The following is a 25,521-nucleotide window of genomic DNA, read 5'->3' as shown; positions in this document are numbered from 1 at the left end:
GTCAAAATCTTTATTTACATCTTGAATAAAAATGAGGATCTGTATCATGTATTAAAACAGATCTGTTCATTTTAAAACAGTAGGTAAAGCCTCAATCACGAGAACACTCTTGGTCCCAATATTATGTACACAAAAAAAAAAATATCCAGATAGCAGATGAAGTGGCATACAGTGCGTTTAATATCCAAGTGGGAATAATTTGACTTGATGTTTTTCTCGGAATCAAAGTTCCGTTTCTTCAGGCATACGAAGGAGAAGGATAGCGTAGAAATATGCGGAGCAATGCCACCAAATGTCTTCAGGGCAAGCGCCACAACTGCCAGGGAATATCACAAAAAAGGCACAGGATAATATCAAAGAAAGGTATAGTAAGAAGATTGGCCTTGTACCCAAAAACGTCTTAGATGGCTTGAAGAAATCAGTGTCTTAGTGCAGGCATATTGCACACATGGAATGTTCCAAGCATAAGGCCATTGCAGGGAGGTCAATAGGAGCACACTAGTTCCAGGAGTCACAGGTGGTAATCGGTCGCATGCTGAGGATACCCAAGGGGGGGTATTTTGGGAACAAAAATTTAGAACTATCCAGTACGGGCAACCGGTCTCCCATTGTATAAAAAGCAGTGACTCCAGAAGGCAGAAAGATTGAGGAACAGGGGCCTCAGCAGTAAGCCAGTGGTCAAAATACCATAGACCTAGGAGATAGATTGCAGGTACTAAAACTAAAAGAGTAGAACACATGTGAAAATCCAAGCCTATACTGAGGAACTGCAGATCTCCTCATTACAGACATCCTCATTACAGGCTGAAAATGAATCACAAATCTGAATATGTAAAAACAAGAAGTCCCTCAAGCTTACATATTAGACAGCTGCAACTCCAGTGGCATTGTTAACTGCCTTCTGTGCAGCTTCCTTGGCTTGATGGGCTTGAAGGACAGCAACTGCTTCATCAACCTGGGGAGAGAAAACGTAAGAAATTTAACTTCTGCATCAACCTGTCCTGTGGTAAATAGAAATAAAAAGTGTCAGTTTGAAAGAAAAAAAACAGTCTCATACCTTTGATCGAAGGGATTCTGGTGACTCAAGCATATGAAGTAACTCAGAATTATCAATTTCCAGCAACATTCCAGTGATCTTTCCAGCTAGAGTTGGGTGCATGGCTTGGATCAGTGGGAAGAGGCGCTCACCTAAAAATAAAACCATGGGTTTAGCCACAATCCTGAATCAGATTTGTACAATATCATGCAAGCAGCAAATTTACATACCAAGCATCTGCTTCTGTTCTTGAGGTGGTGCTGCAGCCAGCATGGAGGCAGTCAAGGGTTCCTGACCTTGCACATGGACAGCAGGCTAAAAGGAAAAAATAAAGACACTGGTCAGCAATAGTACTACCGATACAAATACCCAAATCAATTCTGCAACAGTAGCTTAAAAAAATAAATAAAGTACAAATGTAGTCTCTTAAATGTAGAATAACGTCATTTACAAAATTAAAAAAAAACTGACCATGCCCAGCCCATGCGAGACACACTGAGCACTTCCCAATCAAAACAAAGGGTTATTGAGCTAAATAGAAGCAGCACAAAACTGCAGGATTTTAAAGAGACAAACACTAGATGCATTTCTGTAAGGCCCTATGACACCTAACAGTTACAAAAATATCAAGTTAATTTAGGTCTTAGACTTTAGGATTAAGTTAAAGTCAGCCACTGCGAGCGTGCAATTACCTGCTGCATAGCAACCTGTGGTTGAGCATTGAGGTGCTGCTGTGGATTGCGCACACCAGCAGCATACTTGTACTGAGGAACTGTACGAACTGCCGAAGTTGCAGCTGCAGCAGCGGCAGCATTTGTAGGACGAGGACCCATTGTCTGTGTTGAAGTATTAGCTGGGGGAACAAAAGACCAAAAAACAAAGCAAAGTTAGATTTTTGCAAGTCATTCCCTATAGTTACTGAAATGTGGGCCTTTCCCTACAGTTCACAATGACAGCAGTTTACTGGAGAGTCCCCATTCTACACATACTCCCCTGCTCAAATATTAAGATCTGTGCATAGTCTTACTGTACATTGTATGAGGCTTGTTGCAGGAAATGGAAAAAAATTGTTGCGATCTGGTAATACATAGCCAATATTTTGAACAGTATTTTTATCAATTTCCCAGATGTGCAGTTTTACACATTTAATACACTAAGCACACTATTCAGAGTAAGGTGGACAGTAAAGGCTCAGAGCATGGGCATGCAAGAAAGGACCTAAAAGATGCACTTGGACAAAGGAATTCTAGTTTTTGAATGCACAAATTTAACGCATTGCAGTCTTACATTTGTGTCACCCTCTGATTGCTTTTCAGAAGGCATTTAATGTGGGTTTTGTGCACGTCTCATTACATTGCTTCCTCACCACCTGTTTTAACCTCTAAAAACCCACACCACCACACATGGTTGCTGTGCAGCCCCAGTTTAATGGTCATGGTAGGTGGTACTACCTGTTTGTACCTCCCCAACCGCAGGTGTAAAGGCCTTAAAGGGAAAATTATGCATTTTATTAAACTATAGCAAGACCACACCAGGAAAGGTTTGTGTTTTTTAATCTCCCTGCCCAGTAGCATTTTACTCTTTGCTACAGTCTCCCCTATATCTCTTCATACACATTACAAAAAAGGGTTTAAAAAATAGAAGCTAGTATCTTGCATGAAAAGACTACTTAAAGAGGTTGTAACCCTCCCTGTATTTGTACCTATAGGTAAAGCCTATAAGGCTTACCCATGAGTACTGTAAATATCTCTTAAATGTGCGCCGTTTAGGAGATATTTACTGTATACTGAGCCAGCGACATTTCTACAGAAGAGAGTGCAGTGATCGGCGGCTCCCATGAGCATGTGCAGGAGTGACGTCACGCATCTGTCCATTCACAAAGCTGGAGTCCATGGCCCAGGTGGAGACACAGGTGAAGATGGATGTGGCCTGCAGCAGGGGACGAAGGAGGCTTCGTTTGCAGGTGTCACAATGTGCTAGTATGCAATGCATACTAGCACATTATACTTTTACTTTGCAGGGAAGAAAAAAAAGGGGGGGGGCCTACAGCGTTTACTTCCTCTATCGTTATAGGTACTAAGTTTATAAAACCTCAAGTGTTTTGAATGGTCTTTCCTGGTGCCTGGTCCTTGATCTTCAATCTTGACCTATAGTCTCCAGACAGAACCTCCACATCTGACACTTCGAGGTGTTTGATGCCAACATCCCTCACCCTGCACTACGGGGCCCACCGGCTTGTCTGTGTTCCACGTAATGCAGTGGACAGCCTGGCAAACGTGTCATATGTAAAGATTTGTCCAGAACCTGCAACTCTGCAATGGAGCAAAGAACGAGGGAATGGTAATTGGGAGAGGGAAGTATAAAAATAAAAAAAAACGACTTTTGCAGCTTTTTCTTTTAAATCTGCAACGGAGCTGCTCAAAACATCAGCTGAAGATAGCTGTCCCTGAATTAATTACTTACCAACACGCTGAGCTGAAACAACGCGTGGGACCTGAGAAGAAGTCGGTCTCATTGTGCTGAACGTTGGCGGACGAGGAGCAGCAGGGCGGATGGCTCCTGGCATGTTTTGGAATGCTGCAAAAACAAGTGGATTTTCTAAGAAAAGCAATTACAACTTTTATAACTAAGGGCAAAGCTTGCAAGGAGTTTCAGCTGTGGTAATCACTAAAAAGACAACCAGCTGGGCAGTTATGATCGGACCAACCCCTGTACTTAGAATATTTCTGGTACTGTCAATGAAAGGGGATGACCGATTGCTGAACAGGGGGAAGGAAGGTAGCAACATATTGGGGAAGGTTTTTAATCTGCTCATGTACAATCAGCAGCAGGCATGCTCTGTATTAAAAGTATTGTCAAATGATCTGGCTGTATCTCCATCTTTACATATTGGCTGCTAAAAACCAAGACAGAATGAACTATGCATTTCAGCTGTGGTGAAAGCAATGAAAATTCCTGAACAAATGATTTAATGCAATAGCCAAGATAGATAAAAAAGCCAAATTAAACTTTATACCAATAATATTGTAGAAAGGGCAACACGCTTGCCTTGAACTTCAGATATTAACGTAGTCAAGGTTTAACTTACGGTGTGGTCTAGCACCTTGCGCAGTCCAGCGAGGGTTTGGTCTAAGCTGTGCAATTTGTCCAGCTGGGTAATATGCAGCACGGTTTTGAGCCTGCAAGAAAGAGTGTTTAGCAACCAATCTAATTGCTTTATGTTGTCTGCGCAAGTCTAAGTGCATGAATACATACCGGTGGAAGGGCAGCCATGAAATAACTGGATGGTGGTGGCTGGTAAGGGTTTATGACTGGATTAGGTACAGCCCTGACACTTGCCATCCTCTGCATGTACTGATTAGTCAGATGAGCCTGGCGCTCCTCTTTACGCTGAGCCAGGGCTACATATAGGGGTTTCGTTGCCACTATTCTGCCATTCATTTCAGTTACAGCTTTGGTTGCTTCTTCAGGGGAGGAAAAACATACAAAGCCAAAGCCCTTGCTGCGCCCTCCTTCCATCATGACCTGAAAAAGGAAGACAATTTTAGTTATAGGCTTGTTTTTTTTCCTTTGACATATAAGACAGGGTTCTAAAATAAAAAAAATAAAAAAGGTAAACACTAAACTATTCACCTTCGCACTTGTGATGGTGCCAAAGGGTGAAAACTCCTTGCGAAGTCGCTCGTCATCAATCCCATCATCCAGATTTTTTACATAAAGGTTAACACCCTAAAACAGACAAGAATATTAGAGATTCATCTACTTAAGCAAACGCAATTTAAAACATTTATGAGGCATGCTTGCTTTATACAGCCTGTGCTTCCCTGTTTGGTAGTGTTTTACTGCTGCTTTCAATGCGAATGTCAGTCAACATACTGTATAAACCCAGACCTGTTGCCAACTTCGTTTATCACAGGCCAAGTCTCTGGAATTATGCTATGCATCCACTTAACCAATAAACCACAAACCCGCAGATATCCTGATGAAAATCTGAACATGCAGACTGCAATTCACAAGCCTTTACTAGTATCTATAACTGCAATCAGACATTCCCTTTGAAGACTAGTTGCAAACATTTTCTTGAAATTTTGATATCGGTAATAAAAACATGATTCTGTCCTTTCCTCCCTATCTCTTGGCCTGTGGGGAGAGACTGGCCTCACTTTATAACCTTAAAATTGCCAGCCACAAAAAGGACAACAACAATACCAATTCTAACCAGTTCTAACTATTAAAGTAGAAGGCAAAAACTTTTAGTTGGAGAGAGATTAGAACCCGTGTCTGTTTACTGCCGTCTGTTTTTATTAGGGAGAATATTTTTTTCCGTTAGCATTAAAAGTGAAAGTACAAGAAAATCACACATTTTGCATTGTCCCCAAAAAAGTAATTGAAAAATTCCTTCTATCGGGCACTAGCACTGGTCTGGGGGACCCCAAGGGACTCCCTTAGTTTGCAGGAACTTCCTGTTTTGGCTATGAGACAGAAATGTAGTTAAATCTTCCCAATGGGTCAAAGATAGCAAAATAAAAACCAACAGTGGTTTTAACTTTCCCTTACTCTATACAAAATGAAACAAGTTTTGCCTTAATCAAAATTTTGGGTGGAGCCAAGTTGTAGAAAGAAACTAACCTGGTATCTGGTGATACGGTCCTGCTTCATTTGCTCAAATTTGCGTTTAAGCTCCGTCTGCCGCTCAACTTTTTTCTGGGCACGACCCACATAGATGGCTTTACCATTCATGTCCTTCCCATTCATGTCATCAACAGCCTGAACGGAGAAAAAATAAAAACAAACTGTCAAGACTTCCTAGACCTTAAAAAGTATATGTAAACAAATGTATTTGCTCTTTTGCTGTATAAATAGAAGAGTTTGTTTATATCAATTAGTGTAAAAAACAAAAAAACAAAAAAAACCATCTGGTCAGAAATTTAGAGCCATCATGTCTTCAAGAGGCTATTTAGCACAGTCCCCATCAAGGACTCGCATAATTAGCCTTTATATGTGGGAGCGGATTGGTAGTTGGGCAGAAGACACTGGTCAAGGGTAAATAGGGCAAAAATTTCTAATATCAAAGATCCAAATACAAACTAGGGAGCTTAAGAAGACACCATTAAGCAGAAGTCTAGCATACTGCTATAGGTTTTCAAGGAAGCAGGGAAAGAAAATGTACTTTCACTGTAATCTACACTACTTCAGGGTAAAAATGTTAACGAACATTTGTTTGCAAATAAATGTACACGAAAAATTTGAAATCTATAAACCATCCAGCCTAAAGCAGATACTTACCTTATCTCATATGCAGCCTGTCTCTTGTGTTTACACTTGCTACTGCCTTTCTACACTTTCGTTTCAGAATTACTTGAGAAAGGAGGAACCACCCTAAGAACCGCCCAAAATTACAAACAAAGCCTTGCTTCAAGCTCCCAACAGCCTGCTCCCTCTGACAATCTTGTCTGCTTCTTGTGCACGTCACATTGGTTGCAGAGGTTTTTTTATTTTTTATTAGTAATAGGTGAATGCTACCATTAGAGGATGGACTGATTGAAAACACAGTTCGTCTGGGAGCATCCACACAGCTGTATTCAAGGTATGCAAACAGTGCCCAGATGCTAGAAGTTGTAACGTTTCATAGGGGTACATCTTTTACATTTTTGTTTACTGCAGTGACTCAAAATTGAGCTAAATTGATGACTACTTAGCTATGTAATCTATCGCCACCAATCACTACTGCTGACCAACAGCAACTGCATGTGTATAGGGAATCTCTGCCTTTTATATGCAGGAAGCAGAGATATACTGGAGTTATCACTTTGAACAATATTTTTATACCCGTGGGCAACTGTATGAAACCTCTACATATAAATGTTGTATCGATCGTTAGTGGCAAGACCAGGGGTGCTTAACCTGTGGCCTGCGGAGCCCTGTGATGTGGCTCAACCTCAAGTCAGGAAAGTGCATGCCCATATTCTGGGATGGTGGGTCAGCAAGTCCAGATCACAATCATTGGGTTGCCCACCCACCACCTCAGAGCATCAGAGTGCATAGAGTTGGTGCCAGCAGCAGAGGGAGCAGGAGCTACATAAGCCGATGCTTCATCTGTAGCACCGATTCCTGTCCCAGGCAGAGCGATACCAAGTGCACATCACCTGGGACCTTTCTATAAGCCTGGAGAGCGATGGCAGCAGAAGCAGGAAAAGTCAGTGTATTAATCACACACTGCACTATAGCAACGGCATATTAGCACTTATTAAAAAAAAAAAGGCTAGCACCTGTAGGTTAGCTGCACCGAGCCATAAACCATTAAATCCTGGAGGTTTGAGTGCACTTTCATAAAGTGCACCACACCCACAAGATATAATAGAAGTCTATTGCAAATTGCAGCTAACTCACCAAAAAAGCAAAGGTACACTGTGCTGCACGGGCAAACTGCAGCACATTAGTGTGAAAGCAGCTTTAACAGGGGCTCCGGACAGCAAGAGCTTGTTTACATATGCATTTTGGGGGGCCATAAAACCCCCATCATGTCACCAGTGACCAGATATTCAACTCAAGATGGACCTTGCTCTTCAGGAGGTTGAGCAACCCTGGGCTAATCTATGCTCAACAGAATCTGAGCTAAACTACCAGACAGGATTCAGCAAAGCAAAGTGGGTGCACCCTATGCTTCTCTGGCAAAACCTGGGCCTGCTGCAGACAATCCCACCCATCAAGGCAAACTTAACATGAACAGACCATAAAGTCAGCCCACTAAATGGGCATGTTCTTGGGGGAAGGTCTGCAGTGACGTATGGACTTTCTGAAAGGCCATTCAACACAAACAGGGCTATAGAAAAACACAGGCACTGCCAGTGTCCTATCATATTGTATCCCTCATCGAATAGTGTCCGCTGTGTACTGCGCATGCGCAGTACACAGCACACAGATTCCGAATATAGCCGAAGATGAACGGCGCCTGCGCCCTGAGTCCAGGTTCTAGCCTCACCATCCAAGTAGACAGAGTTAGAATATAAAAAAGAATTGAGCGCAGCGAGGGTGTGGCGAGCCAACGAGGGGCCCTCTAATTTTGGCAGCCCTATGTTCACTTGGATGGTGGGGCTAGCACCTCCACTCATGGCGCCGTTCCTCTTCGGAGATTTTCCGAAGATCCTTCTGCTCCGTACTGCGCAAGCGCTGCGCAGTACGGGGCAGACAGTATCCGATGGCCGGACTGAATATGCCAGAACACCGGAAGCCAATGATTATGTTATTGCTGCAAAAAGGTTTTATGAGGAGAGACTTATGCTGTACTCATTTTATTGATTTATGATTTGGGAACGAGTTTTCAGGGAATGCGTTTATATTATACATTAAACTTCAATTTAATACACTGTTTACTTTAAACCACAACTTCTTAATTTACCTTCTGAGCATCCTCATGCCGCTCGAAACTGACAAATCCGAATCCTTTAGACTTTCCACTATCATCAGTCATGACTTTGACACTAAGTGCAGGGCCTGAAATAAAAAAAAATAAAACAAATAAAAAAAAAGGCTAAATTTAGCATAGTAATATTTTGGAATAGTACCATTTAGTGCTCCAAAGAAAGCACGATTTTAAATACATTAACACACAAATTTATGTTAAGTGACATGGAGATATTAAGAGGCAACTCACCATATTTGCCAAACATCTCTTTTAATCGTTCATCATCCATGTCTTCACCGAAGTTCTTTATGTATACATTCGTAAATTCCTTGGCTCTAGCCCCAAGTTCAGCTTCTCTTTCTTTGCGGGATTTAAAACGTCCAACAAATCTGTAGAAGGAAAAATTAAAACCTTGAACTCACTTTTGTCAATCTAAAAACCCAATCCATACCATTAAAGAGAACCTGCAAGTTTTGACATTTCTCCTTCATTACCCTTCTCTATTTTTATATATGTTAATACAATATAAATATTTGGTTACAATGATGTCATGTGAGGGTATGCCTGGGAGTTTTCCCTTCTTTAAAGCGGCGCTCCACCCTAAAGTGGAACTTCCACTCATTGGAACCCTCCGGTGCCACAATTGGCACCTTTCGGGGGAGAGAGGTGCAGATACCTGTATAATACAGGTATTTGCACCCACTTCCGGGCATAGATAGCCGCAGATTCTGCAGGTATTTACGTCACTTCCTGCGGGGCCCCCGCTGTCTGCTGGGAAACACACGGATCCCAGAGACAGCAGGGACCATCCTCATTGCGCAGCGTGACTCGTGCATGCGCAGTAGGGAACCGGGAAGTGAAGCCGCAAGGCTTCACTTCCTGACTCCCATACCGAAGACGGTGGTGGCAGCACCCGAGAGCCGATCGAGAAAGATATTTTAAAAGTCAGCAGCTGCAGTATTTGTAGCGGCTGACTTTTAAAAACAGGCAGAACTCCTGCTTTAAGCCTCTAGGAATATATTCTGTTTTACTAATCTGTGTGGTTTTAATTCTGTATCATGTTTATCTACTGGGTTGAGCTACATTCATTGACTACTTATTTGTATTTTTGCATTTCTTATTTGGAAATATCAATTCAAATCTACTGAAAAGATAAAAATTGGCAAGTTTGTCTACTGAGGTTCTGGCACAGGACTTAAGTGTTGAGGGAGCAAGGAGGAAAGTGGACTTGGAAAAAAACTGAGTCGTCAAGGCTAGTATACAGTATGAAGCTAAAAGCAAATTAAAATCAGGCTAACACACTGAATCTGACTCGCTTGAGTCCAATATCCATGTACAAGAGCCTTGAAAACTCAAACTAATGGGTATGTCACCTTAAACAGGACTCCTTGATCTGTTCTTAGGAAAGAGCTTAGCTTTGATTTCTAGGTACTACACTAGGCAACATTTCCTTCTGGTTTCTTAGAGAAGCCAAACATGCATAAAATATCCTGCATCATCAACTTGAAAGGGAAATCATTGCTATAACTTAAATACATACACTTTTCGGTCATTCAAAAGCATGCCATTCATTTTATCGATGGCCCTTTCAGCAGCTTCCTGGGTCTCAAAGTGTACAAATCCATAACCCTTTGATCCATTTTCATCACAGACCACCTATTAAGACAGAAAAATAGTAAATACCATCTACTTTCACATGGAGTTCACCAATTAGTGCATAGCTCTAAAGTTACCAACCTTGCAAGACAAGATGTTTCCAAAGGCAGAAAAGGTGTCATATAAAGCCTTATTGTCAATTGACTTGTCGAGGTTCTTAATAAAGATGTTTCCGACTCCACTTTTACGCAGAGATGGATCACGCTGGGACCACATGATGCGTACTGGTTTGCCTTTGATGACGTCAAAGTTCATTGTATCCAGAGCACGTTCGGCTGAAGAAAAAAGTTCAAGTCATTAACATTGATTTTAGTCAAATACCTGAAAGTCATTTTGACAACCTATTTACTGTTCAACTGCACTGGGTTGTTAATGCAAGACGTTTAAATGGGGAGTACAGGGCACATGCATGGTGCAGTGGGTATATGGTTTCAGGCCGAGATATCGATCTACATACAGTCCAGGTATTAAAGTGGTTGTAAACCCTTACAAATCACTTTGACCTACAGGTAAGCCTAGAGTAAGGCTTACCTGTAGGTTCAAGAAATATCTCCTAAACCTATACAGTTTAGGAGATATTTACAAAAAGACAGGCGCCGCTGGCTACGGCGCATGCGCCGTAGACAGCAGTGCACAGGCGCACTGAGCAGGCCGCAGATCACGGCGATATGCCACTCGTTTCGGCTCCCGGGCGCGCGTGAGTGACGTCATTGAGGCTCCGGCGAATCACAGCGCCGGAGCAGAGAGACCCGGAAGTCACTCCAGGATACATGGCAGGGGCGAAGATGAAGATGGAGCACCGCTTCGGGGGCTTCATTCTCAGGTAAGTTATTCATAATGAGCTAATATGCTATTCATACTAGCTCATTATGCCTTTGCCTTGCAGGTTGCATTTTTTTTTTTAAATTAGCCTTTATTTCCTCTTTAAACCCACAATTTTTCATTAGGTATGTGGTGGAGAAGGGGCCATGGACAAAATATACAGGTTTTTAGGCAAAATTGTATGTTTATGTGGCAAGAGGTGCCAGTTAGATCACATTTAAAGCAGAGGTTCACACAAAAATTGAACCTTCGCTTTTCGGAACCCCCCCCATTTGACACCTTTCAGGTCAGGGGGGAGGGGGTGCCGATACCTGTCTAAAGGCCCATACACACGATAGGACTTTGTACAAACTTTCCCTTGGATTTTTGTACAAAGGGCGTCGGCCCTAAACTTGTGTTGCATACACACAGCAGGACTTTTTCAGCCAACTTTCACCAAATCACGTGGTTTTTCTGCTCTTTACCGCCACCTTTGGTCAACTTCTGTATTGTTGTCTGATCTTTTGCATTGGTTCTGAGCATGCCTGTTTGTACTTTGTACAAAAGTCCTATGGTTTTCTGTACACACGATCAGACTTTGCTCCATCGGACTTTTGTTGCCAGAAAGTTTGTCCGTTCGCACAGCCAACAAAAGTCCGATGAAAACCAAAAAAAGTTTGTCCGATGGACCGTACACACGGTCGGATGTTGCTCCAAAACAGCCAATTTGCAGGTTTGTTGTCAAAAAGTCTGATCGTGAGTATGGGCCTTAAGACAGGTATTTGCATCCACTTCTGGGCATAGACTCCCACGGGAGTCTGCTTCTTCCTGTCCATCCATGCTGTCTGCTGGGACACACGGGTCCCAGAGACAGCTCGGGCCATTCTCATTGCGCTGTGCGACTCGCGCATGAGCAGTAGGGAGCTGGGAAGTGAAACCACAACGCTTCACTTCCCGATTCCCTCCGAGAATGGCGCCAGCAGCAGCCGAGCGATTGCTCAGCTGCCGACATCGCTGGACTCCAGGAAAGGCATGTGTCCATTTATTGAAAGTCAGCAGCTGCAGTATTTCTAGCTTCTGGCTTTTAATATTTTTTTTTTGGTGGAATTCCTCTTTAAGAATAAAGTAACCGTATAACAATCTAAGTAGAACAGTAAAAGAAATCTGAAACATTAAAGGCCATGAGCTGTTATGTAAAGGTGACTTTAACAGTCATTTGCATCACACAGCTGACATCAGCTGAACTAAAGATGATGCAGAACAGGTTTAAATTAAATTCCATAGCCGTTTCACAACTGGGAAACACTTCTTACTAATAGAATACATTATATCACAAGTTGGGAATGCAGAACCAAAAACGAACACTCATCAGAATGACATTTATCACTTAATGCATTCTGTGCTAGACACCAGCACCCAAATACTTGGGCCAGCCATCACTTGATATCCGATCACCTATAACAGCAGATATGTGGAACCTTACAGACTTCTGTGTCAAGTGAAATTAGTACAGAATGCATGTAACATGAATTGGGAAGTTTCAAAAGCAACTTACCATCAGCTGGCTGTTGAAAGTTTACGTAAGCATAGCCAAGGGATCGACGTGTAATCATGTCTCTGCAGACCCTAATGGACAAAATGGGCCCAGCAGGACTGAACTTCTCATACAACATGGCTTCTGTGACATCAGGGTGGAGGTCCCCAACGTACAGGGATGCCATAGGGTAGCTAGGAGCACCTGGATTCATGATGACTGCTGGTTAATTGTACACAACTGAAAAACAAAAAGTAAAAACCACATTATTGCAGCAATACATATATAGGGTTAACATATCAAACTGAGCTAACTGGCAGCTTGCAAAAGGATATGATTAATACAAAGTCACATGAGCAATACTACCAAGTCCCACCACATGTGGAGGAAACATGTACATCACTATGGTTGAAATCTAGAATTCAGGTCTTAATGTTCAGCAATGCTTAGACATTCACCTATATATGGCAAAGTATGGAAATAGGAAAGTTCAGGCTTAAACCTTACGTTTGTCAGCCAAGTCACCACATTTGAGTCAGAATCTCAACCAGCTGACTATAAAGTAGGCAGTATGTAAAAACTATCAGAATCTGCTGCCAAAGCAAAGATGAAAGATTAATATCTTCCCACACTGCGATTTGAGGGGTTTAAACACAACGCCAGGAAAGGTGGCAACTAAAAAAAAACCTTACCAAATCGAAGGACAAGAGAAGAGAATCTATCAACTAGTCTACTAAGTCACTTATGAACAGTTCTGCACAGAATTCACTCATTTGATACCTCTGCGTTTGTGGATCATGTGGTACATTACAGAGGATTTCACTGGTGTCCTCATTCATCCCTATGGAAGCGGCAAATGCAATTTTTCATGCCGCACACCAAAAGAAAGGGGTTTTAAATTAACTCTAAAACACAACTTTTCATTCTGGAATGAGCAAAAAAAACGGCAAAACTATTTTTGCAATGTTCTATTTATGTTAATCTCCCCTTTATGCATCAGACAGAAATTGGTAAAAACTCCATCTTTAAGACCCCTTTCACACCAGGGCGTTTTGCAGGCGCTATAGCGTTAGAAATGGCGCCTGCAAGCCACCCTAAAAAAGCTGCACCATTGTAGTGTGAAAGCCCGAGGGCTTTCACACTACAGCGGTGCGCTGGCAGGACGTCAGGGAAAAGTCCTGCCAGCAGCTTCTTTGGAGCGGTGTGTTTACTGCTCCTCCACCGAAATCAATAGGGCAGCGCTGTAATACCGCTGGCAAAACGCCGCTATTGTGGCGTATAGCCAGCGGTTTTAACCCTTTCTCGGCGCCGCAAATCCGGCGGTAAAACGCCGCTAAAAATAGAAGCGTTTTACCGCCCACGCTATGGGCGGTGTGGTGTGAAAGGGGTCTAACAGCGGTCACTAAAACAGACGCCTCCACTGGAAAATTTCCAACTGTTCTGGTCACTAGAGTCAAATGTTTGCAGTCTCATGTCCTAGTGACAAGGATAGCGAGTATTTCTTCCCATTTGGGCACCCAGACAATACAAACCTAATCATAGAAAAGGCCAGAACACCAATATGGAGAGCCAGAAGAATCCCATATCAGAATAAAAACCATCACTGAGTGTTAAAAACCGCTGCTTTAAGGCTCCATGTACAATAGTCTAAAAAACGCTCCTATAGGCAGCTTCTGATTTTAGTGAAGCAAATCGTATTATAGGTGTCCATGCACACTATTTTAGTCTAGAAGCTTTAACTTCTAGGAGCAGGGAAAAAAAAAAAAAAAAAAAAAAAAAAAAGGCATTTTGGGAGTGATTTGACTGCAGAAAAAATAAAAGCTGAATGCTTTTAACTGCTGCTAAAACACTGTCAAAAGCTGGCACAAAATCACTATTTTTCATCCAGTGTCTGTCTTTTTAGCTTATAGTGTGCATGGAGCCTTAGAGTTAGCTGCCATTTTTTCTGCCTCTAAAATCCCAAATGTTTGCCTGCGTGTCCATGAACACAGGCTTTTAGAGGTGAAGATATTTGGCTCAGTAAATGGCTCGCTAGGAGAGGTGCTGTTGGCACTGAGCCAATCAGGCTCTGCTGTGGTGCACATGTGCTAATAGGCAACATGCTGACAGGAGGAGACAACAAAGCATGCTGTTATGACTTTACTGTTAAGTCAGCAGAATGGAGATCTGTTCAGCAGCACAGCTTGCTAGGAACACAACGGTGACCTGGCTTGATAACTGGACCACAGAGCGAAGGCAAAGAATGACAAAATATCTTGGCAAGTGTACATTCAAGTGCTTGAGCTGTATATTGCATAGTAACCAGAATAAAAACAGCAGTTTTATGGCCCCAATAGCCAAGCCCTAAACATTCCAGGGACATTGTGCTGCGGATGACCTTATGTACAACACTGCATCTAAACACCGCAATGTGCTAGAACAAGTCATACAGAATAGACGGGGAACAGTCGGAGGCACAATGTTTACATGAAGCTGATGGGCTCATATTTGCACATGTACATTGTGTCAGATTAGAATTATACAGGTTTGTATGCCAACAGTCCTATGAGCGGTCATGTAGGATCTTCCTGCACTACAGAAAACACTGTATGCACCAGTTAGCAGGTACAATGCTGCAGGCACATGCTATCGCATTGGCGGAGCAGCAACTTATGACCCCCAACATCCCCCCAAACCCAGGGTGCTCTATACTGAGAGACAGTTTTCTGGTCTCCAGTACAGACTTCGTCCCTGCCTTTCAGATGCACCTTGCTAAAGACTCATTGTGATGGTGTTCTTACGAACCAAAACTAAGGTACATTATAGTAGAAATGGGTAGAGCCAGCACCAAAATCAGGAATTATGCAGAGTGCCATTATGCAGTAAGAAAGGATTTTTTTTAATCAGTCATCTGTACAACAAATGCTGTATAGAACTGGGTTTTACTGTAGTTTATACAGGAACTGAACTCTGGAAAGGTAAGACAGGCAACTAGTCACCAGTATTGCCATGTTTGTGTGGGGGCAGCCATCTTGGAAGAGGCAGGGCTTTTCTTCCTTTGTTTTTGGGAGGCCCAACACTACAGACTGACCCAGCACTGGTCCCAATTGTACAAGATATCAGTACCCAACCCTCTTCCCATTTAGCAGTTCTTATAACCCACAGCAGGGGTCTCTAAACTTCGTAAACAAAGGGCCAGTTTACTGTCCTACAGACTTTAGAAGGGGTTGGACTGTGGCCAGCAGCAACAGAACATGTTTATGGTATCAGTGGGAGTAAACCGTGCCCAATCTTTTGTATTAGGCGGAGGAATATCAACCAATTGTTGGTGGGAGAAAGGCAGAATAGTGTCTCATCAGTGGGACGAACAGTGCCTTAAGGGCTAGATAAGGGCAAGCAATGGCTGCAGTTTGGGAGACCCCTGATCTACAGCAAAACCCTAAAAGTACATTACACAGATCCAGTATAGAAAAATGTCAGCTAAAGCACCCAAGCAGTAAATTCTAAAGGACTAGCAGCAATTTAAAAACTCTGCATGGAGCATGCCTGAGCCGGCATATTCCAAGAAACCAAATGTGCAACACCATCCTATCAAATGTGTGTACAAGCTTCTACCCCATTGTATACAAGTCTAGGCATTTCAAAGGTAATTAGCACTTTTATCCAATAACCGAAGTTCATACTATTTGCCCTACAAATAGGGATTTAAACTAGGATCTGAGCAAATGAACACAACCTTAAAAAGGCACTAAGGCGGGGGGGTCCTACTGGAGTAACACTGCAGGGGGAGGGAGCCGAGAAGTCTGGCAGACTTTCTAAATTTAGGCTGGATTCACACCTATGTGCCGCCCCACCACACCTCCGAGTTTCCCATGAAATCAAAGGAAATGCATCAAAGCATTAACGCAATTAAAATGGTCACGCGTTTAACATATCATGATGTACTTTGAATTAGTATACCAATGTGCACCATAACACATTCACACGTTTCCATTAACTTCAATAGAAAACACATTAGCAAGCACTGAGAGTGTATTTGTGAACATCGAGCATGACTCTGGTATAACAATCTTACCATCCCACATCGCTGTGCACACTTCGAGGCATCGGCAATGGCTGCACTGAGGAGGTGGTTCAGTAAAATAGAAGTCATTTACTAATGAAGGTTATATCTGAGACATGCAGCAGCACACTACATTATAGTTCACAGCAAGAATGAGAACCCTCCTTGCTTTTGTTAACAAAATTGTGTCAGTGAAGAGGAACCAAAAACTGGCTTTGTAATTCATGAGCTGTAAGCAAAACAAGTAGGGCTACATTAACATCTCCCTCTCTTATCCTTGACAGGGGGGAGGGGGTGATCTGTAGTAAAAGATAGCAGGGAACAATTGATAACCCAAAGGAAAAGAGTACAGGACATTAGTAGCCCACATGAATTCTAAAGATGAACCAAAGGTCACCACCCACTCAACAATGAACCTATAGCTCCATACTTATGAGCCCATCTCCTCCATAATGTTTACATCAAATTACATTTCAACACTGCCTCTTTTACACCCCCCCCCCCCCCCCACACACACACACACACACAGGACCTGCGTCAAGTGACTGGAAACATCTTCTAAGACTCCCCTCAATGTCACCATGAGCGCCCCCCCCCCCCCCCCACCAACATGACCAGAGAGGGAAGGGAGTAGTAGTGCTGGAAGGTGGAGACCAGGTGCCCAGTGGGGGTTGGAAGGTGACAGTGAAACCCACCATGCAGCCCATCCCCCAATAGGCCACAACCCGGGGGTTTTGGTACCTCTGCACTAAAAAAAAAAAAAATAAATCTGTTAAGGCTTGATGAAGTCTAGCATCTCCTAACGGCACTTCTGTAAGCTGGCAAGCCTGCCATTACCACCTCCTATCCTAGAGTGACTATAGCGAGCAGCATTGCCAGGACAGGGAGCGTGTGAGGATTACATAACAGGGTTTTGTAGTCCATGGAGAGATCAGTGAACAACGCTATTGATAAAAGTCCAAAAGCAAAGAACACAGGAAGTCATCAGCTCACAAGATTTCTGGACTAACGGTCAGTTTTTCTTGCACTTGTTGAGCAAATACAACAATTTCAGTGATATATTTTTAAACTAAAGGCACCATTACTTACCTCCTCTCTAACAGCTTGGGCCCTCTACCAGCATGTCCTCTCCAGGCGATTGTCTTAAGGCGGCTCCCCTGGCCGGACTGTTTACAGCACACAGGGAACCTGCCGGCATGCAAAAATCAATTTACATGCCAAAGACTGAAAATGCAAGTCTCCTGCTCACATGTTTTGGTTAAATGACTGCAGTTTCACTGAATGGCAACAGTTTTTATTCTAACATAACCTCCATTAACCCCTGGGCTACCATGGCACCCGCCTCTTTCCCCTCCCACAAACACACCCACCTCCACCCCCAATGTCCGCTCCCCCCCCCCCCCAAACACTTCTTTATTCTAACCAGGTCATCTCCTGCCATTACCTCTTCCTAGCCTAGGGTGACATCTGTACTGAGCAGCAATTCCACACAAGGAAAGAGTGTGCATTAGGGCTACATAACGCCTTGCTCTCCCACATACCAGAGGAGAGTTTTGTAGTCCATGGAGATTATGAGTGAACAATGCTAACAGATAAAAGTCCACAGGCAGAGAGAACAGGAAGTTGTCCGCTAACATGTGACTGGATTAACTTTTCTGCACACTTGTTGAATATAATGAAACCGTTTCAGGGACACGTTTAGACCCCTTTCACACTGGGGCGTTTTTCAGGTGTTTTTCAAGCGCTTTAGCGTTAAAAAAAGCGCCCGTAAAGCGCTTGAAAGAAGCCTGATCTGCAGTCCCAATGTGAAAGCCCAATTGCTTTAAGAGCCCTTTCACAATGTCAGCGCCCGAAAAGCGCCGCTTAAACTAGCAGCGCTTTACCAGCGTTTTTCGAGCGTTATTGGGGCGCTTTTAACCCCTGCTAGTGGCCAAATAAAGGGTTAAAAGCACCCACAAAACGCTGCTGCCAATAGCGTTTTCCAGGCGCTTCCCATTGATTTCAATGGGAAGGGGTGCTTCAGGAGCATTGTATTCACCGCTCCAAAAGCGCTGCAAAGAAGCTGCTTGCAGGACTTTTTTTGACTCCCTGCCAGCGCAGCGCCTCGGTGTGAAAGCACTCCGGCTTTTACATTGGGATTGCAGTTGCAGCTTCTTTCAGGCGCTTTTTTTTAACGCTAAAGCGCCTGAAAAACGCCCCAGTGTGAAAGGGAGCTCGGTGTGAAAGCACTCAGGCTTTTACATTGGGATTGCAGTTGCGGCTTCTTTCAGGCGCTTTTTTTAACGCTAAAGCGCATGAAAAACGCCCCAGTGTGAAAGGGGTCTTAAAGTGGAACTGAGGGCACTATACCTACTTCCTCCATGAAGCCAGTCAGATGGATTGAAATTTGGCTGTTCAGCAGGGCTACCTGAATTTCAATCGATGGGCAGGTTGGTTGTACAGAATTTAATTGATCAAATTCAGCACAACCAGACTGTCGGATTGTTTGGTGTGATTACTGCCACCGGATATAGCTGGAAACTGTAACCCTTGTATTCTTGGGGGGGGAACCTTCTATTGTCACAATAAGATAGCACAGCGAGAGGGATTCACCCATCAATGAATGTCTTCATGGGGGAATCAAGCAATTTTCTTTCCTTCAGTCCAATGAGGCGGGCGAAAGTCCCACTTTGTGTGAATACGTGCAGAAGCAGGACTCGGGAGCGCTCCGGCACAGGCGTCCACCAAGGAGAGCGCTTCTCCAACGTGGACACGCGTTGCAGGGAGGAGCTACCATCGCAGCCGGGGGACCCCAGAAGAGGAGGATCAGGAACACTGTGCAAATTGAGCTGCACAGTGAAGATATGACATGTTTGTTTTTACAAACCCTTTATGTATATAAAGCAGCCTAAGGCCCCTTTCACACTACCGATCCGTTCAGGTCCGCCTGCCAGTTTTTCAGGCGGACCTGAACGGATACTCCATAGAGGTCTATGGTGCGTCGGATGTCAGCGGTGACATGTCCGCTGACATCTGACGCGCTCTGATACGAAAAAGTGTGATGGAGAAAAAAGCTATTTTTCCATCTGTCATCGGGTGGGGTGACGGACACTGCGGTCCGCCGTCAATCCGATCTCCAATAGGGGAGAGCTGCGCTGTGACAGGTCCGTCCCTGCGAAGTGTGCAGAGACAGACCTGTCCTCTTCTTGCTCAGCGGAGATCGCTCCGGCAATCCCCGCTGAGCAAGCGGATATCCACAGGGCGGATCATCACTGATCTGCCCCGTGTGAAAGGACCCTAAGGCTTGGTTCACACCTAAACCGGCTGCAGATCGCACAGCGTGGTCCCTCCCTGTTCTCTATTTCAGGGTCGAATATTTGTCTGAATTTGGCCCTGAAACTGAGGCAAAGATGCGTGGCATTTCTGGCCAGTGTAGAATATACAACTTGTGCACACAGAGGGTCAGTACTGGTGATAAGCAGCGATGCTCATGCACAGCTCAGTTTACATGCTAGACTAGAGAATGCTGCAAGCCGGCAGGGATATTTAATCTATGATGAAAAAGGGGACTCTGCACTTCTGGTGACACTAGTCATATCCCTTAGTAAGTGGAACACAGAACTCTAATCCAATTTTGGCCCCTTCCACACTACCGCAGCTTCAAAAATCGTGTGATTTTGATGCGATTTTGGGAACACCTGTGTAAGTCACATCAAAGTCAGATTAAAGTAGTGCAGGGACTACTTTGAAGTCACACAGATACAAACTGTAGTCGTTGGAAATCATGGGGTATGACTTGTCATGCAACTCTGCAGTCCCAAGTCACACGTGTGAAAGGGGCCTTAGTAAAATAGTAATATCTTAACACTTAAAAGCTGCAACCAGCTGAATAAAATAAACCCCCATCTATACCATAAAGTGCATCAGTAACCACGCAAGGAGAATTAAACATTTTATGGCATAGCTAGAAGTTTATTTTATTCGTTGACATCTCTTTTTAAAGCTGCACCTTTGTTAATGGAGTAATATTATAGCGCAGACAGTACAAGTCTCCTATTATAGCAGCCTGCACAAAAAAGGCCTTCAGCTCCATTTTAAACAAGGAAACAAGCAAGACTATACATACACTGGGACTTGCCAACTCAAAAGTAATCTGTGGTGGATCACTTTACAGGAGGCGTTTGCCAGGCACAGAGGATATGTAGCAGTCCCACTCACAAAGTTGCAGAACTGCCTGCCAAATGTGACAAGGGGAGGATTCACGTGTGCAACACCAACCGGATGCCTTTGCAGCTGGAGGGTAAAAGGCTCATTTTAAACTCCCCCAACCCTGTGCAAATGTAAACAAACCCTTACACTATTCTCCCCCAACCAATGCCAGTGGTGTGCCTACAGATCATCAATATGTTACCTAGTCCTAACCCCCCCCTCCCAACACCACACACCCCATAATACTGCCACTTGCTCCAGAGGACATCTACACAAATGTAAACCCTTACACAAATTTAAACCCTTACACTACCCTCCCCCCACCAATGCCAGTGGTGGTCCTATAGCACATCAATATCTTATACCAGTCTAACCTCCCCCACAACACCTTTGCATACCTTCTAATACTCTTACAGACCCCATACCCACTCTGCGCACCCCACCGTGCATCTACAGACCCCATACCCATGCCGCGCACCCCACAGCACATCCGCACACCCACAGACCCCTCCGTACATCTAGGCACCCCTCCGTACATCCACAGACCCCTCCGTACATCCACAGACCCCTCCGTACAGCTAGGCACCCCTCCGTACATCCACAGACCCCTCCGTACATCCACAGACCCCTCCGTACATCCACAGACCCCTCCGTACATCCACAGACCCCTCCGTACATCCACAGACCCCTCCGTACATCCACAGACCCCTCCGTACATCCACAGACCCCTCCGTACATCCACAGACCCCTCCGTACATCCACAGACCCCTCCGTACATCCACAGACCCCTCCGTACAGCTAGGCACCCCGCCACACATCTACAGACCCCTCAGTACAGCTACGCACCCCGCCATACATCTACAGACCCCTCAGTACATCTACGTACCCCGCCATACATCTACAGACCCCTCAGTACATCTACGTACCCCGCCATACATCTACAGACCCCTCAGTACATCTACGTACCCCGCCATACATCTACAGACCCCTCAGTACATCTACGTACCCCGCCATACATCTACAGACCCCTCAGTACATCTACACACCCCACCATACATCTGCAGACCCCTCAGTACATCTACGCACCCCGCCATACATCTACAGACCCCTCAGTACATCTACGCACCCCACAATACATCTACAGACCCCTCAGTCAACATATTTACAACATACACCCTCCATGTACCCTATAGTATATCTATAGACCCCACAGTATATCTACAGACCACATCTGTGGCACACCGGCAGCATGCAGCATAGCACAGAGCCCATAATACGAGCTACGAGTCGTAGATAACATACGGCGGTGAAGTAGGCCTCGGTCGGCCCCGGTATGGCGGAGCTCCTCGTGTGAGGACCCCTATGGCCCGGGGGTAGGAGTGCAGGCCCGGGCTCGGAGTTGTCAGGAAGCCGCCATGCTCCCCAGGCCGGTATGACCGAGGAGGCCCCTCCGTGGAGCTCTGTGTCCCCCCTCCCCCGGTCCCCGCTCACCTGTAGTCGTAGAGTCGTTGGGTCTCTTCTGGTTTCTCTTTATGGTATTTTTTCCGTTACTTATTCCGGTTTTTTTTTTCTTTTGTATTTTACACGGAGTGCTCGAGCGTTAAAATCAGAACAGGAGGGCGGCGGCGGGAAAAGGACGATTCTTCTTCGCTTTTTTTAAAATCAAACGCAGAGAAAATAAAAATAAAACGTGTCGCGATGAGAGGGAGAGAAGAGGACGGGGATTTTTCTGGGTTTTTCGAGGGATTTTGTGATTTTTTTTTATTTTTTAATTTTTTTTTTATGAATAAGAAATGTGTGCCGAGGCCAGGCTTCGGAGCACACACTCACACACAGCACTAACAGCCGGGGTAGTTGGGGAAGAGACCACATCCCTCCGCCACTCAATTTATAGGGACGCACGCACGCACAGCGTGCTCTGACGCGGATGACGTGTGCTAAAGAGGGGCTCCGCCCCGCCACCCGTGACTGACGATAGAGAGCGGGAGGAGGCGTGGTCCCACAAGGAAAGGAACGTGACACGGTGGAGTTGGGTGGCCACGCCTATGGGGCGGTAGAGGGCGTGTCTTGACGGAGGCCTAGTGGGCGGTGTCGTCGGCCATTTTGTGGATGGGGATGGGATGACGACATTGAAAAGTTAGAAAGCAACAACAAATATGGGGCCGCTTAGTTGCAGTGTTGTGAAAACACCAGGGGACTCCGTATAGACAGAGCTAGGGGCTGGGTGAAGTCGTCCTGAGCAGACCGAGCGCTTAGTAACGGCGCAACGCACCGTAAGGCATGCCGGGAAATGTAGTTCAAAAAACGTCACCGGAAGGCGGGGCTTGTTCTGACCACGTGTGCAGCACATGGAGTGCAGAAAATGGAGTCACATGGATACGCTGATATTAAATATTTAAAAAAAACTTACGGGTCTTGTTTTTTTCCCAATTGGGTCCAAATGAAGTGTCTTTCCAGGCTAAACAGCTGGTATAATGCCCTCCCTCCAAGTTTTGTTGCTGCATCTCCTTGGGGCAGATTTACCTCACTTTCTGTCCTGGTGACCCCGTAACTGCGGAGACAGGAAGTGACTCCTTTCAGCCTTTGATTGAGACTTGATCACTTGTATTGGTTCACATATATGCTATATGGGCACCAGTGCGGCTTCCCACATCGCACGTCACCTGCCGGCGGGTCGCACTGACATCTGCGAACCGCTGCGGGTGTCATTGTAAAGTTCATGACACCTCCAGATCGGATCGCAGTGCAAACTGCCAAATGGTGCATGAATCGGATCACATAGGTGTGAAGACCCATGCAATCCGATTCCAGTGCATACCAAAAGAAAAAGAGTCCTGCACCATTTCGGTGCAAATGCGATGCAAATACAGTCATAAAATCTGTATGGCTGTATTCGCATAGCATGTGATCTGCACAGCAATGCGATGCGAATCACATGCAATGTCTAAGATCACACAAGTGTGAACCCAGCCTTATGAGATGCGGTAAACGCAGCGAATCCTGTGCGTTTCCTACATTGCAATGGCACAACGTATATGCGATTTGCGGTGGTGTCAATTTTATTGTAACGACGCCACAAAAAGGATCACAAAGCGCAGTGCAATTGCCAGAATCGCATTGGCTGTGAACACCCATGCAATGCGATTCATATACCTCCCAACTTTTTGAGATGGGAATGAGGGACACCTATCAGAAAAAGTATGCAGGCATAGGACACACCCCCTGCCACGTCCCCTTAAAGGAGAATTGTACAAAAAAACAAGATTGATTAAACCCACAAGTTTTTCCATTTTTTATCAGTTCTATTCCTTTATATTGGCTTTTGGAATTTACAAATTCAGCAATTTAGAAATCAGGTGAAAGGTTTAGCGCTGGAAAACACTTTTTGATAGATAAAAAGTGCATTTCATATACATCTATATGGATCAGACCAAAATGAGGGACACATGAGGAGGAATGAGGGACAGAGGGACATTGCTCCAAATCAGGGACAGTCCCTCGAAATCAGGGACATTTGGGAGCTATGGATCCAGATACGGGGCAAAAAAGGGTCATGCACCATTTTGATGCGATTTCAGCCCTACAAACTGTATGGCTGAAATCGCATGTGATGTGAACAGGAACGCAGTGTGATTCCTTTGCGAAGCACATGCAGTGTTTACATTGCACCAGTGTGAGCCGAGCCGCAAAAAGGGGATCCTGTGCGAGTTTAGTGTGGCGTGGTGCGAATTTCCGCTTCATAGACTGCAAAGGGGTCGGACTGAAATCGCAGTCCGGTGTTCACATCAGTGCAGTTTTTTTTGCCTTGATTTTATAGAAAATGAAATCGCAGATGTGACCACTCCCCTCACAAATTCGCATAGTAACTGAACATGCTAAGCAGAATTCACATTGCAATGTAAAAAAAAAAATTGCAAAGCATGTTTGTACCGTGTACTGCTTTAAATTCGCACCGCATCAGTGTGAACCGGAGCTTGGTCATTCATCCGAGCTAAATGACAAAATTGACGCAATGCCCCCATAAACACATTAGATGCAGATGGGGAATCCTCCACGCTGTGGAGAGATCCTTTCACTTCCTGTTCCATAGTCAAAACAGGAAGTGAGAGAATATGCCTCCAAAGTGAGGGAATCCTGGCGTGTCACCTTTATTGGATGTACTTTAAAGTGGAACTTTAATCAGAAAGTGAAGTTGTGCAAGATCACTTCAGGCTACCTTTGCATGTATATCAAGTAAAAAGGTCTATACTGTTTAACCACTTGACCTCTGGAAGATTTACTCCCTTCATGACCAGGCCACTTTTTGCACTGCATTGCTTTAACTGACAATTGCACGGTCGTGCGATGCTGAACCCAAATACAATTTATGTCCCCTTTCCCCCCCACAAATATATATTTCTTTTGGTGGTGTTTGATCACCTCTGTGGGTTTTATTTTTTGTGCTATAAACAAAAAAGACAGACAAAATTCAAAATGAAACAATATTGTTTACTTTCTGCTATAAAACATCCAACAAAAAAATATTGAAATTTCTTAATAAATTTAGGCCAATATGTATTCCGCTACATATTTCCTGGCAAAAAATCCCAATAACTGTATATTATTTTGTTAGTATTATTTAGTATTGATTGGCTTATGCAAAAGTTATAGCATCCACAAACTATGGGATTTTTTATTTATTTTTCTATAACAGGACTGCAATATTGCGGCAGACAACCTGACACTTTTGACACTTTTTGGGAACCAGTGACATTAATACAGTGATCAGTGCTAAAAATATGCGCTATAAACAAAAAAAAGAATGACAATATTGAAAATAAAACATCATTTTTTACTTTTTGCTATAAAACATCCAAAAA

At 44.2% G+C, this 25,521-nt stretch overlaps 1 protein-coding gene across 4 annotated transcripts in view; it reads right to left on the bottom strand.

The window, feature by feature from the left end:
* The window catches only part of PABPC1 (poly(A) binding protein cytoplasmic 1), a 32,315-nt gene extending 9,783 nt beyond the window's left edge, over positions 1-22,532 (bottom strand). The window contains exons 1-16 of one of the 4 annotated variants that reach the window (XM_077493115.1): positions 22,154-22,532; positions 17,564-17,662; positions 12,454-12,672; positions 10,179-10,372; positions 9,982-10,097; positions 8,691-8,830; positions 8,436-8,530; positions 5,666-5,803; positions 4,670-4,765; positions 4,292-4,561; positions 4,125-4,215; positions 3,503-3,613; positions 1,729-1,901; positions 1,267-1,351; positions 1,058-1,188; positions 860-955 (exon numbers count right to left, since the gene is read on the bottom strand). In XM_077493115.1, coding sequence (XP_077349241.1) covers positions 863-955; positions 1,058-1,188; positions 1,267-1,351; positions 1,729-1,901; positions 3,503-3,613; positions 4,125-4,215; positions 4,292-4,561; positions 4,670-4,765; positions 5,666-5,803; positions 8,436-8,530; positions 8,691-8,830; positions 9,982-10,097; positions 10,179-10,372; positions 12,454-12,646 — 1,926 coding nt within the window. In that variant the 5' untranslated portion in view covers positions 12,647-12,672; positions 17,564-17,662; positions 22,154-22,532 and the 3' untranslated portion in view covers positions 860-862. Of the gene's footprint in view, positions 1-859; positions 956-1,057; positions 1,189-1,266; positions 1,352-1,728; positions 1,902-3,499; positions 3,614-4,124; positions 4,216-4,291; positions 4,562-4,669; positions 4,766-5,665; positions 5,804-8,435; positions 8,531-8,690; positions 8,831-9,981; positions 10,098-10,178; positions 10,373-12,453; positions 12,673-17,563; positions 17,663-22,153 lie in introns of all 4 variants that reach the window. The other 3 variants (XR_013277686.1, XM_077493116.1, XM_077493114.1) reach the window with 3 other exon arrangements.
* Between the last annotated feature and the right edge of the window lie 2,989 nt (positions 22,533-25,521).

This window comes from Lithobates pipiens, unplaced genomic scaffold, assembly GCF_037356315.1.
Source record: "Lithobates pipiens isolate NorthernLeopardFrog02 unplaced genomic scaffold, aLitPip1_a1.2 Scaffold_19, whole genome shotgun sequence".
Lineage (NCBI taxonomy): Eukaryota > Metazoa > Chordata > Amphibia > Anura > Ranidae > Lithobates > Lithobates pipiens.
This window is presented reverse-complemented; position numbering and strand designations above follow the sequence as displayed.